General features: G+C 41.1%; 1 protein-coding gene across 1 annotated transcript; it reads right to left on the bottom strand.

The window, feature by feature from the left end:
• Positions 1–6,013: 6,013 nt before the first annotated feature.
• otx1 (orthodenticle homeobox 1) lies at positions 6,014–13,708 on the bottom strand. The gene is made up of 4 exons (XM_084374891.1): positions 13,411–13,708; positions 10,878–11,067; positions 10,011–10,162; positions 6,014–7,915 (listed from the first exon to the last, which is right to left on the bottom strand). Exons 2-4 carry the CDS (start codon positions 10,972–10,974, stop codon positions 7,166–7,168), a joined length of 999 nt encoding a protein of 332 aa, XP_084231017.1. The 5' UTR covers positions 10,975–11,067; positions 13,411–13,708; the 3' UTR covers positions 6,014–7,165.
• Positions 13,709–14,158: the final 450 nt, after the last annotated feature.

The following is a 14,158-nucleotide window of genomic DNA, read 5'->3' as shown; positions in this document are numbered from 1 at the left end:
AGTTTTAAAACAAGTCCCCAGCTACTTCAGTTGTTTAGGAGAATGCTGCAACACTGTTTTGTTGTGAAGCTCCAGAAATGTTTTATGGACTATACTACTATAACTTCACCTGACTTTACATCAGCATGTGGGTGAGTAGATAATGACTGAATTTTCATTTCTTGGGTCTCCTTTAAGGCTAACTATCAAATGTTAGCTCGCCAACATGCTAACATAAGATGTTGAGCAATGTAAACAATGTTCCAGCTGAATATAAGCATTTTAACATTGACATTAGGGCTGCAAATAATGATTATTATCATAAATTGGCTTACATAACTTCAGTAAACTGACTAAAATGACCATCACATTGTCCCCTGTGATGTAAACAAACGAAAAGTCCTAAACCCAAAAATATCACATGTATACGAGGATGTTAAAGGTGCAATATGTAGAATTTTACTCACTAAAATCATCAACAGACTGTTAAGAAATCGTCACTGTTGTGTTGAGGAGATATCTACTGAAGCTAGCATGCTAACCAACTAGTCCCAGCGGGCCAAGGCTCCTGTGTGCTAGTGGTTTGAGCTCTCAGTGCGGACATTGCTAATCAAGTCAGCTAAAAGGACCGCTAACTACACGGCTAACCGAGCTACAATCTGGTATAGAGTATGTATTCAACAGGTGGCCAATTCTTAACTACTGCAAATTCTCACAGTTGATCATTTGAAACAAGAGTGTTGAGATTTTTGACTTAGAAAATAACTTATTGACTGATTTATTGATTTGAATAGTTGATTTGTTCTATGTTGATCAACAAATTGATTAATCGCTGTCAGATGCTAATGTTAGCATTTAGGATTGCATTTACCGGCCTCACAGAGCAGCTAGCGTAGCTCTAGACTTTATTTTATCCCTTTAACCTTCAGACTTGTTCTTTGATACTACTGAACCTCAACCTTCAGTATAATTAGTTATTTACAAAACAGTGAAGCAAAAACATATTTTGCTCTGCGGCTAACTTTGCTCAAATCCTCTACAAACTCTCTTGTCTGTAACTGAAGGCACTATTTTATGTCTGTCTTGTCACGTTCAGACAAAAAGTTGAAACCAACCAACCATCCAGCAGCAAAACTGCAAGAGGCTCCTATTGTCTCACGTTTAGGGAAATGTTAATCAGCTCCGATTGCAGACGTATGGTCACCGGCAAACACAATGATCATATCTGTCTATTTCACATTTCCAACCCATGGTCAGGTGATCAATGAGCCAAGGTCCTCAAAAGTCAGCGTACTGTGCGGACTCAATCAGAAGAAGCTCGGCCCAACAGAGAGACGGTGCGTCGTCCTCACTGTGTCCTCTGCTCAACTTAAACCTGCAGTATGTAAACCCACCAGGAATTTCATGAATGCTCTCAGTGCCTTGTGTCAGAGGGGTGACTAAGCTGCTTTCAGTCCAGTTCGCCTGGACTCAACTGTGAAATCCCCCTCAGAGGAACCAACAGTACTCTCACCTTCTTTGAGTTGGATTCAAGAGGTCGTTGGTGCTTTTACTGGGGACATTTTAGGAAGAATCTGTACATGGCAGACCAGGAAACGGGGACATTAAAACCGATTGCATGTGTTAAAGGGAGAAGAAATCAACGCCTTTTCTGACAAAGCAGAGAAACCGGAGACGTTCACCTGGACTCCATCCATGTTGGTGTACAGTTGACCCCAGATTAACCTCTCAGGTAAATATAATCCTCCTCTGTATCACCTCTCACTCCTCATACCGGCCTATGAACGCACCAGGATGCCAACGTCTGGCGACAGTCAACAGCCAATGAAAGACAAGTGTTTGCTTTTTTTTTTTTCCAGTCCTGCATAGAAATATAAGACAAGAAAACAGTCCCTGCATGCAGGCGGCTATCAGTGCATCTCCTGGTCCTCCACATCTCTCTCTCTTTCTCACACTTTGACATATCGAGGCCTCACAAACTTAAATAATAAAGGAGGATCAGTCCGGTTTCTGTCTCGTCTTTATCTCTCCGTCTGTCTCTGTCTCTCTCTTTCCTAGATACGAATCGCAGCCACTCATGCAAAAACGGTCCAGCTCGGTTCCAGTTCACTTCCTGGACAAGTGTGAACAAAATGTCAACAGTTTCCAGTCCACCCACATTCAGGCGAGAGGCCAGAAGGTCAACAGTTGACAACAGGCGACGTGGTGCAATCGATCGTCCTATTGAACAGAGTATGAAGGCGTCAGACCCCTCAGCTCGGGTTAAAACAACACTCATCACACACACACAGGAGCTGAAGTGATGAACAGGTCCAATAACGTGCTTTTTTTATTAAGAAGTCAGTCGTGACGGACTTTCCTTGAACGGGAAACCCTTTCACGGTTATTTTCTTTGCAGATTTTGTATTTTTTAACAGCATTTTGAAGTCTTTTCCACCCTTGAAATAACAAAAAGGCTGATGAAAGAGCTGATTTCATGTAGTTTCTGCTCAGATTAGAAGATTTTCACTTTTGATTATGAGTCACTTTGCATTAAAAACGTTGTGTCCTCGTGCTGCTTGAACTCTGTGTCGACCTCAAATCTTCTCCGAGCACTCCAAGAATTTTGATCCTAAAAACAAGGTGTGTTAAACAAAGAGATAAACTGAGATTGTATCATCAATTTAATCACTCGGAAAACATTTCTCAGTTAAACCAGGAATTTTGTCACCGCAGCTCAGACGAGGCCAAACACGTCGGCATCAACATATTTACTTTTCTACTTTAGTTCTCAACATGTTGGACGACAAACTCCTGATGAATATTCAGTCCATAGATTAAAAAGGAAGTTCAGAAAGGGTGGTGGGTGTGAGGAAAAATATATGTTCATTACGTCTGTCCTTGTTTTTATAATGTTATTCTGAAGGTTGATAATTATTTATTTCATGATGGTTTATCCATCAGGATTTTGTTCCAGAGATTATTTCATGGTACCTGTTGATTCAAGGTGTGTTTTCATACATTTAATACGTCCGTAGGGCTCAAAAGAAGCACCGAAAAGTAAATTAAGCTGATGTGTGTGTTTGATTTTGTGTTTTACTGCACTGTCAATATTAAAGAAAGCATTTGAGTTGGTTGTTTTCTTTCCTAAACATTGATGTTATTCTTTGTAGCCATGTGAATCCAAAGGTAGTCTTTCGCTTAATTTAGATATTTATATATGCCACATCATATTTTTGTTTTTGTGCCGTTGTTTTTAAGCTGGTTTTGTGTCCTAATGTCTTAATTCTACCCCAGAAATGAAACAAGCAGCAGCTGCAGCAGGAAACAGAAGTAACTGAGAGTGAGAACAAATAAACTGTTAAATATTCTGACGCAGGCTTGAAAAGATGTTCGCTGCAAAGTGACACGAGAACGAACTCAGTCGGTCACATCACATGATAGTTTCTTCTTTTCAGACAAGACGTGACCGAGGTTTACCTGCAGCTGCGGCTGGTAAACAAACCCAGAAGTTTATGTAACAAGCTGCAGATCATCATGTTGGACTTTGCAGTTTTCTTCCTGCTGCTGGGAAACAAAGCAGCCACCTCTCTCCCATCAGAGCTCACTAACACAGCGTGTAGAAGAAATATATGGTTTGGTATTTTAGCCTTGTTGATTTAATGTGAATCCACAGGGATGGAATGTAACTGAGTACATTTACTGAGTACAGGTGAGGTATTTGTACTCGACGTGCTGCAGCTGAGCCACATTGCACATTTTAACATTATTTATTTTATCAGCAATCAAAAACTGATTCTGATAATTAGATGAATGCTGTATATACATTTTTTATTTGTACTTTTAATGTACTTTTGATACTTAAGTAGCTACATTTCATTTAACATCAGATACTTTAAGACTTTTACTCAAACTACTCCTAAAGTTGACTTTCAAACATTTTATCTTCACTGTAACTCAGGTCCTCAGGACTGGAGGCCATAATATCCCCAAACTTTCCCTCTTTTTCACTCACACTTTCTTTTATTCTAAATATTTTCCAAAACCATAAATTAGTCATGATGAAAATAAAAGTATTCCTGTGTTTTTTTTACTTTTTGTATTTTGTCTGCAGCTGTTCAGTGAGCTCCACGTCCTCAGAGGAAACATTGAATAACGGATCTCTCTCCTCTCGCCGCTTCTTTTCTTTTTCCGTGCGTTTGAAGGTGAGCAGCTGTCTCATGTGAGACCTGTGGCTCCTTCTCTTTCTCTCTTTCTCTCGCAGACTCCTTAAACAATCCCACAAGATTGGTCGCAAATGTTTGTTTGATGCAAATCCGAACAAATCCGCCGCTGTTCGTGGACACTCGCTGCGCTGTTTGCGCGTCTTGACGCAAACATGTTTAATGTCCTGGTCGGCAGATATTTATTCAGCTGCTGCGAGCTTCATTTACATAAAGAGAGAGAAAGAGACAACACACGGCTGACTGCAGCTGAAACACGCTCTGAACAGGCGGGGAGAGACCACAATGTGTATCGATCAGGATGAGAATCTGATCGGGCTGATGGGAGGGATTATCGACGGTGGTATCCAACATTTTACGCATCAGATTTTTACATTCTCACAGTTTCGTTTGAGAGATAAAATATATCTAGGTGGGAAAAAGCAAATATCGGAGAAGGAGCAGAGAAAAATAATTGTCAGAGCTCCGTTTTTCTTTCTCTTTCAGATATTATTGATCAACTCGTGACGCGCGAACATTTGGGCTCGTGTGGCACTAAAACAAAATCAATCAAACCTCAAAACTTTGTATTTATATCCTGAGCTGTTGGCATTTTAAAGCGAAGTGATTTAAATGTTCTAGGGGCCTGAAGAGGGAAAACTGCAGGCCAGAGATTAAACAGTAAAAAACACAAATAGTAGAAATATCAGTTTTATGAGCAGAAATGTTGAAACAGCTGAAACTGTTTTAAAAAAACATTTTTGGTCACTTTTCAAGCTTAAACTCCAAATATTTTCTGGTTTTTCCTTCTCAGATGTGAGATTTTCTTTTATCTCGCGTGAAAACACTGAATGTTTAAAGTGTTTTAGACTGAAAAAAAAAATCTATTAGTTCAGCAGATTAACTTTTAATGTCAATAATCGTGAGCTGCATTAAAAAAAGGCCCTCAGGGGAAAAAAAAAAAAAAGCCTCTCAAAGTCCGATTTCTGCTTCTGCTCTCACTGGAGATGATTTGAAACCCGCTCGTATTTGTCTTAATTAAAAACAACAGGCGGAGGAGGCGAGGAAAGTGCGCACAACCTGCTCTTCAGGGGGGTAATTTCTCTGCACAAGGACGCTGCTTTATTGGGGCAATTAATTTGCATGAGATGTGTTTTTTCGCTGCTCTCAGTGCGGCCTTCATGCTCGTCCAAAACAACCTTGCCAGAGAACTGACGCGATATTTCTTCTTCTTCACTCCCTCCCACCTCCTCCTGTCCTCCTTTATAATGCGTTTAAGCTCTGAGGCATAACACACACACACACGCACACACGCACTTACATCTGACCCCCTAACCTGGCCCCACCTACGTAATTACCGCATCAGAGGCAGTGAAATTCCTGCAGGTTATTTTGGAGAAACCAACTCAGGGCGCAGGAGTAATTATCACGCCATTACAGCGCTGCATTCAATTACGCCTCGATCAAATGTCTCCCGGCTCGATATTTAGGGCTTTTTAACGCCGCAGTTTAAAAAAAAAAAAAAAAAAAAGACACTCGGTTCTCCCTAAAGCGAGGGGGGAGATGTTAGTGTTTCAATTTAAAGACGGGAGACAGAGAGGATTAAACCGGCTGCGCTCTAAAATGGAAATGCGGGGCCTACACGCGTTCACGCCTCGTATTAATTATGCACTAATTTGCATTTACCCCGTTATAATTAGCAAAAAACAAAATCAACAAGCTTTTGAATAAAAGTATGACTAATGCAAATGAGAGAAAACAGGAATCTGGAGTTTGTAATTTGCTGGTGAACATGCATCTACAAAAAGAAAACTTTGACTCGCTGTTGGGAATCAAAGCGGAGACAGTTAAAATATGACTTAACGGATCTTTATTGGATGAACATGTATGTAAGGGTGGTCGCCTTAAAGATACATTCAACATCTCACTGTCATTTTTGGAGCTATAAATCCACAATGTTTCCTCTCTCCAAAAAAATAAAAAATAAAAATAATAATAATAAAAATGCTCTGACTCCAATAATCAAGCCAAGTGCTGCGGTTCAAACATGTCCAATAATCACGACAATGCCCAAGAGGAGGAGGTCTGCTCTGAAAATGTCGAGGCTGGAGTCAGAAAGTCCGGAAGTCCTGCATCTGTAGTTTTTTTCTCTTTTTAAGATTTAGTCCTCCAAGACATTTCAAACCTGCCAAAACATATCTTTTTTTTTTTTTCTTAAACAATGATTATAAAAGCTGAACTTTATGGCCAATTTGTTCTCTTTGGAATATTTGGAAAGATTTACATACAGGTTTTTTTTCATCTTTTTTTTTTTTTCTTTTTTTCTTTTTTTTAACTCCCAAAGTGGTAATAAACAATTTTTCAAATTCGGAAAAAACACCAACTAAACATGGTCACTGTAACTGACCCAAATACATATTTACATATTTCAGCTCCTCGACGCAGCTGACTAAAAATCTCTGTCATCCTAAAATAACAAATTTTTCAGAAATAAAAACTATACAGGATTTGATTGGGTTTGGAGGTAAAGAGGAGGCGCTTCGCAGGAGAGTTCCTGTCGGTGCACCAGAAGGGGAAAATATTCCTCCCATCCAGAGAGCCAGAGAGCTGGTGGTCAAAGGAGTTTGGTTTGAAATGACTTTTTTTTTTGTTGTTGTTGTAGTTTTGGAAAAACAGTTTGGTTTTTCTTTAAGATCATCCAAGAAGGAGCGTCTTAAAAACCCACTCGTCGTCATCAGGAACGTGTCCTGATGTCTTCACAGGACTTTGAGGGATTGTTTCTCTTCTTCTTCTTTTTTTTTATTATAGATTTTTAAAAAGACGTGAAGGAACGAGAGAGGGAGGAAAAACAAAGTCCGATTGTTGAGCGTTCCTGCTGCTATCTTGTTGTCTTAATGGTTCATAAACTCTTTTTGTCTTTAAAAACAAGCAATATGCTAATCTGGAAAATAAAAGAGCAGACGAGCAGGAAGGGAAAGAGGGAGCGGGGCGGGGGGAAAGCCTGATCACAAGACTTGGAACCTCCAGGAGGCCTGGTCTTTGTAGTCCAAGCAGTCTGTGGTGTTAAAGTTGAGCTTCCACGAGGAGGCTGCAGTCTGCTCTTTGTAATCCAGGCAGTCGGAGGAGTTGAAGGCCAGGCTGGAGCCGCCGTACGCCTGGTGGTGGTGGTGATGGTGGTGGTGGCCCGACGACTGGCTGATGTGGTGGTGCGGGTGGCCTGACATGGAGGAGGCCGTCATGGGGCTGAGCTGGTGGGGGTGGTGGTGGGAGTGCATGGGGGCCAGGTAGGAGCCGCAGTCCACGCCGCTGAAGTAAGAGCTGGACGGGGCGGGGTAGCCCTGACCGTAGCCCGGCGTCTGGTTGTAGGACATGGGGTAGGAGGTGGCGGCGGCGGCGGAGCCTGACATTGAACGCTGCATACAGGAGGCGTTGGAAGGGGGTCCGGGCTCGGGGAGAGGGGCTACAGCTGGAGCGGGAGCATTTCCGGGGGAGATAGCCGGGCTCCAGATGGAGGAGACGGTGCTGATGGAGGTAGAGGTGCTGCTGAGCGCCGCCGGGCCTGTGTGATTGGTGGAGGAGGATGAAGACGAGGACGAGCCCGTGCTGGAGACGGCGGGAGGCGTGAACTGGCCGCTGCTCTCGGAGCCGGTGCTCTCCCGGGCCGGAGAAGACTTCTTCTTGGGCGGCCGGGCTTTGGCACTGCTGCCGCTCTGCTGCTGCTGGCGACACTTGGCCCTCCGGTTCTTGAACCACACCTACAACCCAGAACAGCAGCCAGGAGTTAGCAACCGTACACACAAACAACCTCAGCGTTTCATAGGGGAAAGATACTCCCAGGCCACGCTGGGAGTACATTATGGAGGAAAATTGGGGGTTATTAGCTATCAAGGTTCATTTCCACCCCGGCCCCTTGGCTCGGACCAGCCAGGGGTCTAATTTCATACCTGGTAGACGGCTCTAAGATAACAGGCTATTGGGTTTCACCACACAGTAGGGTAACTCTAGAGCACCGAGAGGGTAGGATCATGTAGAGCATTTTGTTTCACACACACATTCTGAGAATAACTCAAAGTGTGTGTGTGTGTGTGTGAGAGAGAGGCCTGCCTTGGTTTTCCCCCTAATGCCTTTCAAGAGTAGTATTTGTCCGACATCGTAGTTGCTTGTGGAGCATTTGTTGGCTCTTCATTGTAGATCCCATATTTCAGATCAAATTACAGACTGCAGTGAGGTTGAATTGCATAATATACAACGGATTTATCTGAAATGTTGTTTTATTTACATCAAACTGTTTTGTTTGTATGAAATAAAGTTGTGAACCAGAAGAAGGCCGAGCAGGCCTGAACACATTCAGATCACCGATCAGAACCATCTTCACAGATCTGCTTTCAATCTCTGACGTTGTTGTTTTTAAATCACTGATGTTTCTTTTTCCATTTATTCTTATTAATGTGCTGAACGTGATTATGTAAAGTGTCTTTGAGTATCATGAAACTCGCTATATATAAATTAAATTTATTATTGTTATACATGTAAGAAATTAAACTATTCTGGTAGTTAGAGAAAAAAGTTGTAATTAGATTACAGCTACATTCAGTAAAAAAGGGGATTATTAACAGGATTATAATTTTTAAATAAAGAACAATACACTGGTCTGTAATCACGTGCACACACAACATCACTCTGATCTCGAGTGTGTATTGTTACAGAACACACACTCGTTATTAAGATTAAATAAAAGTCATATTTATATTTATTTTCTCTTGTCTTTATCTGCATACGTTTGGTATTGAGGTACTCCAAAACTAAAGGAAAGTAATCAAGTTACATTACTTTCATATTGTGATATTTGGATTACGTCACTGACTACATTTTTTAACAGGTAATTAGTAACTGTAATGGAATACATTTTTAAAAAGTTACCCTCCCAACCCCATTATGTAAATAACCACAACACTTGAACGCAACCTTCCCCATTCAGATGCCCCTCTTCACGTGTGATGTAATCTAGTAACACGTTACAGTTACTTTCCCAGTAACTAATTAACCTACCATTCTGTGTAATTTTAACTCCAGTCATCATCTCACCACCTCGACCCTCATGTTTCATTATTATCCTCTTTAAAACAGGCCAAATCATTAGCAATAGAGCTAGCAAGTGTCCACTAGCCTCATTTTGAAACCTTTATTTTGCTCTCAGGTTACTTTTATAATCCTCAGGCTACATGACACGAAAAAAAAAAAAGTTTTTAAATCATATTTACCGGCATGAAATACTATAAAATGACTGAAACTATTACAGATGTGTGACAATATTAGCTGTGACAGTTATTAACAGCCAGCTAGCTAGCTAGCTAACATTAACGGTTGTTTTAAAAATAAGTGACGTCATCACCGGTCAATTTCGATGAAATTAATATTTAATCGTTTTTTAAAAAGAAAAATCGATTTTCTGTTTTAAAAGAGTGATAAAGCAAAGAAATAACTAAACTAACACTTAAAAAAAAAAAAAAAAGTAGGAGAATTAATTACGCTTATTTTTTTGGACTGGTCACTTGGCAACAAACAAGCTAACCTCAACGTAAAGACGTCAGCTTCCGGTGAGTTCAGGAATCTCAGGTAAAATCCAGCGTTGATTTTTTTGTGAAGACATTTACAGCCTTTTAGGACCATGTCGCCCTATATTAGGTCATAATAATCTATTAATAATTAATATCTAACGTCTGCATTTATAATAAGCCTACATCCCCTGATTAATGTAGCCTCCTTTATCCTCGTTAAACCGAGTTAAACGTTGGCCCAGGCAGGTCCGTGTCCACAGTTTTATTTGAACGCAGCAGCAGAGGCTCTCACCTGGACTCTGGACTCCGGCAGGTTGATCTTCAGCGCCACCTCCTCCCGCATGAAGATGTCCGGGTACCGGGTCTTTGCGAACAGAGACTCCAGGACGTCGAGCTGAGAGCGGGTGAAGGTGGTCCGCTCCCGCCGCTGCTTCCTGGGAGTCGCTGCGGCGGAGAAGAAAAACAGCGTGAATAAAAAAAGTCTTTACATCATTAATACAATGATTATTATACATCGATGAGGAAAATCAAAATCTTTGAGGGGATTTCTTTACACGGAAAACGTTTGCTGAATTATTTTACCATCATCCAAACGAAGAAAAGTATTTGTTATTATTTATGAACACTAAACTCTTGTACCGACGTGTGCCTCATTTACAAACGTGGAGAAATAAACAACTTCTGCATTTATTTTTTACATTAACACAAATATTGTTTAACGTTTATTTTCTTTTTAGATTATAAAAACTTACCGTCAGGTAGTTTAACACTACTTTCTCCTAAAATGCCAATTAGTGGCACACATCATCCGTCAAATTATCTTTTTAAAAATAATATTATTACCCCAAAAAACATCTTAATTGTCTTTTTATATATATAAATACACAACTCGACATAAGAAGGGATTTGGGGATATTGGTGCAGATATCCATGTGGAATGAAAGTGGAATGAAATGTGTCGCATTATTATTTGTGACCAAAAATATTCACAAATTAAAAAAAAAATCAAGTGAAACACTAAAATATCTCCAACTCATTTTGAGTAGAAGTTTTGCGCAGTTTACTCCAGTTTTTTGGGGCCTTCGTCACTGTTTACTCCTCCAAACATCCATCTTTAAAAAGGTGTGTGTGCGCGCGTGTGTCTGTGTGCGTCTCGTACCTGGGTATCCCACTGAAGGGTGCAGCAGGTCCATGGCAGCGCCGCTCAGCCCCAGGCCGTTGACGCCGTAGGGGGGCTGTTTGAGGTAGGACATCATGCTACAGGCGGTCACTGCTCCACCTAGCTCAGGCCAGTGGTTCGGTTTCCCCCGATGCTGCAGCTTGACGGAGCAGGGGACCGATCCAAAGAACTGACGGGAGGAGGAAAGAGCGTCAGTGAGCGTGTGACAAGAGAAGAAGGGGAGAGGACTACCAGGGAGGGTTCACCCGAGAAACACAGCAAACTTTTCTGATTCAAGTTTGGAGAAAGAAGCGCTCAGAAATTGTCTCCTTAAATAATGTAAAAAGAAATGACACAAAAGCAGAAATATTTACTTGGGTTTCTTTTTCCAAACTGCAGGAAAACACCAAGAAATAATTAAAGCATCGTCACATAAGTTCCCAGGAGATCATGCTGTGGTTATTTAGAGGCAGCAGGACGTAAGAATAAGAATAAAGTGGAGAAGAAACTGATGATTCAGAAGCAGAGACGCACAGTATTTTTTTTTTGCTGAGAGGATACTGGAGTCAAGCGGCTGAAACCTCAGCAGAGGCATAAACTCCAGAAACTGTTTAAATTTAAAGGCTGACTCAACTTTAACTGGAACTGATGTTATTCAGGCGTGAACACGTGATTATATGTGTTTGTTTCTGTTAATGATTCATGGATTCATAGTTTATTTTCTCACGTCACCCCTGCTGAATATTTACAGTGTTTTATTGTAATGATATCTACATTTTTGCAGTGAAAATGTGAACCTTACTTTTTGTTTTTATATCAGAGACACTTTTATCTCAGACAACAATTAATAATTCAGTCAAACTCATGTGCTGACATCTATTATGTAATGCAGCATTTTACAGATCGGACCAAGAAATCTGATTCATATTTATTTAAGTGAACAAAACGCAGGAGTATTATTATTTTTTGTTATTTCATTATTAAGAAAAATGAATAAGTTGAAACTCGGAGCCTCCTGAGAAAAAATGTGTGTGTGTGTGTGTGTGTGTGTGTGTGTGTGTGTGTGTGTGTGTGTATTTGAAGGCCTGCACTGACACACACACACACATATGTAAAAGATGGATTATGGATGTGGTTTGATAATTTGTAAATAAATCACAGCTTCATTCTGTTTGTTTCGGGCCGTCAAACTTTGTGTGTGTTTTGACCAAAACGAGCCTCCTGTGGATCCTCAGCTCGGCTCGGAACCAGCTGAATCCACAGCAGAAGAAACATCCACTCAATAAACCCACAGTGTTATTTTTAAAAATACACAACTGAGGAGTCAATTCAGATAAATTCACGTTTGTTTTGCTTTAATTTTTCCAGGAAATCGCCAGTTTTCTTCTCTACAGCAGAGCTTTAAAAGAAGGGAACGAAACTTCATTTAAAAAACGTCAATTTTGACTTTTGCTTCCTCATTTTCAGCAGATTAAAAGACGGATTGTGGAATTATATTTTCTGTAATCTGTAGCTATAATTTCCATGCATTGCCGTGATGTTTACATCAGTGTAGCCTCTAAAAATAAAGGCTGCATCACACACTTTTAGTTTGTTTCTCTGAAATAACATTTGGCTTATCTCAATCCATGAACTCAACAATAAACAGCTACTTGACTTTTCATGTATTTCACTAACTAACCTTAAATTTACACGCAGAAAACGCAGATAATTCTCATGGATCTTAGTAAACTGATCCTAAAGTTTGATTTTGCTCCTCACTGAAGAAATATCTAAACTAAAGAGAAAACAATATATATACACCTGGAGGTTTAAAGCGTGTGAATTAAATTAGTGTCTCTGAAGAGGGGAGATTATTTTAACAATGAGCTTCCTAACTGACCAAAAACCAACCCCGGACCAACCAAACGTGTATTCCAGCGGCTTTTTTTCCTCCTTCTTCTTTTTTTTTTTTTTTGTTAGAAAACCGCATTTCCAGCCTGCCAGGCCGGAGTGAAAAGGACGAGATCTTCGGTGCAAATGAACTCAATTAGAATTTAGATTAGACCTCCGGGGAGAGAGCGTTTCAGAAGGGCTCTTATCAGCAAAATAAATTAACAAAAACCAAAACACGCCTCTCCAATTATCTACTAAGTGGTTCAAACGTTTTAATGGCCAATTGCTCTCGAAAAGAAAACTCGCAGGAGTGAACTGGAATAGAAATATGAAAATTATCTACACCGGAGGAAGTTGACTCAATTTATCCAGTTCAAGTCTCGAGTCCTCCACGGGGCGGATTAATTGATATACCCGCAAAGAAAAAGAAGAAGAAAAAAAAAACACTCCCTCTGCAAATTGAAATCACGCACAGCGCCGCATGTCACAATTTAACGTGAAAATGTTAAAGTGAGCTGGTTAAAAAGTGAGTTTTCTGTCGCGTCTACACTCTCAGCTGCTCGCGTTTTTTTTTTTTTTTCTGTCGTGGAGTAAAATTACGCACAAAACTAGAAGAATCTGGAGTAAATAAGTGAGAGAAAAACAGAGCAGACGTTACCTTGTTGGTCTCCTTCCCTTCTCCCGAGCTCTCGGGCCACAAGAGGCGAGCAGCAGTAAAATTATCCAGCAGTAGGAGGAAGTCTGCAGGGCACAAAACTCAAACAGCGGCGGCGGCGACAGACTTGTTCAAAAACAAACAACCGAGCGGCATCACGGAGAAACGCGCAGTAATCAGCAGCACACGGGCGTCACCGCGTCCTCGGTGCGGTTCCGGGTGTTTTTACAGCCAAATAAATCAAACTCATTTGCTTTCAGGGGGCTTGTCGTTGTCTGTCAGAGTGTTAAGGTGATTTCTAATGGAGACGGATGGAGATTGATCACCTTCTCTCCGCCCTGCGCCTCTATGAGCGGAGGACACCTGCGGATCCGCCTCCCGCACCCAATCGGCGCGCGTCCCCGGGCTGACGGACGGAGAGGGCGGCCTATAGGCGCGCAGAGGCAGCCTGGAGAGCCCACTCCCACTTACTTACCCCCCTCACTCACCCTCCTCACCCTCCTCCCCCTCTCGGTCCTGGTCCCGAGACCGGACGAACCAAAGAGGTTTTTGTAGAAAGATGGGAATGTTTCACAGGCCTGCAGGAGGAAGTGTCAGGTCTGCTGTGCGTAAAAGGAAGAATTTAGACGATTTTACAGGAAGAGTTTATTATTATTATTATTATTTGTATTATTTTATATTTGCATGCAGCTCACAAGAAAAATAAGTAGCATCTTTGGAAGTCAATTCTTATCTTCTAACTAAAATCTGA

The sequence above is a fragment of the Pagrus pagrus genome (genome assembly GCF_965226575.1).
Source record: "Pagrus pagrus genome assembly, chromosome: 15".
Classification (NCBI taxonomy): domain Eukaryota; kingdom Metazoa; phylum Chordata; class Actinopteri; order Spariformes; family Sparidae; genus Pagrus; species Pagrus pagrus.
This window is presented reverse-complemented; position numbering and strand designations above follow the sequence as displayed.

Coding starts and splice junctions, on each gene's coding strand:
- otx1 (XM_084374891.1), bottom strand. CDS start 10,974: ATGATGTCCTACCTCAAACAGCCCCCCTACGGCGTCAACGGCCTGGGG. Junction 10,163..10,877: donor CCCTTCAGTGGGATACCCAG/GTACGAGACGCA, acceptor TCTCCGCCGCAG/CGACTCCCAGGAAGCAGCGG. Junction 7,916..10,010: donor TGCCGGAGTCCAGAGTCCAG/GTGAGAGCCTCT, acceptor TCTGGGTTGTAG/GTGTGGTTCAAGAACCGGAG.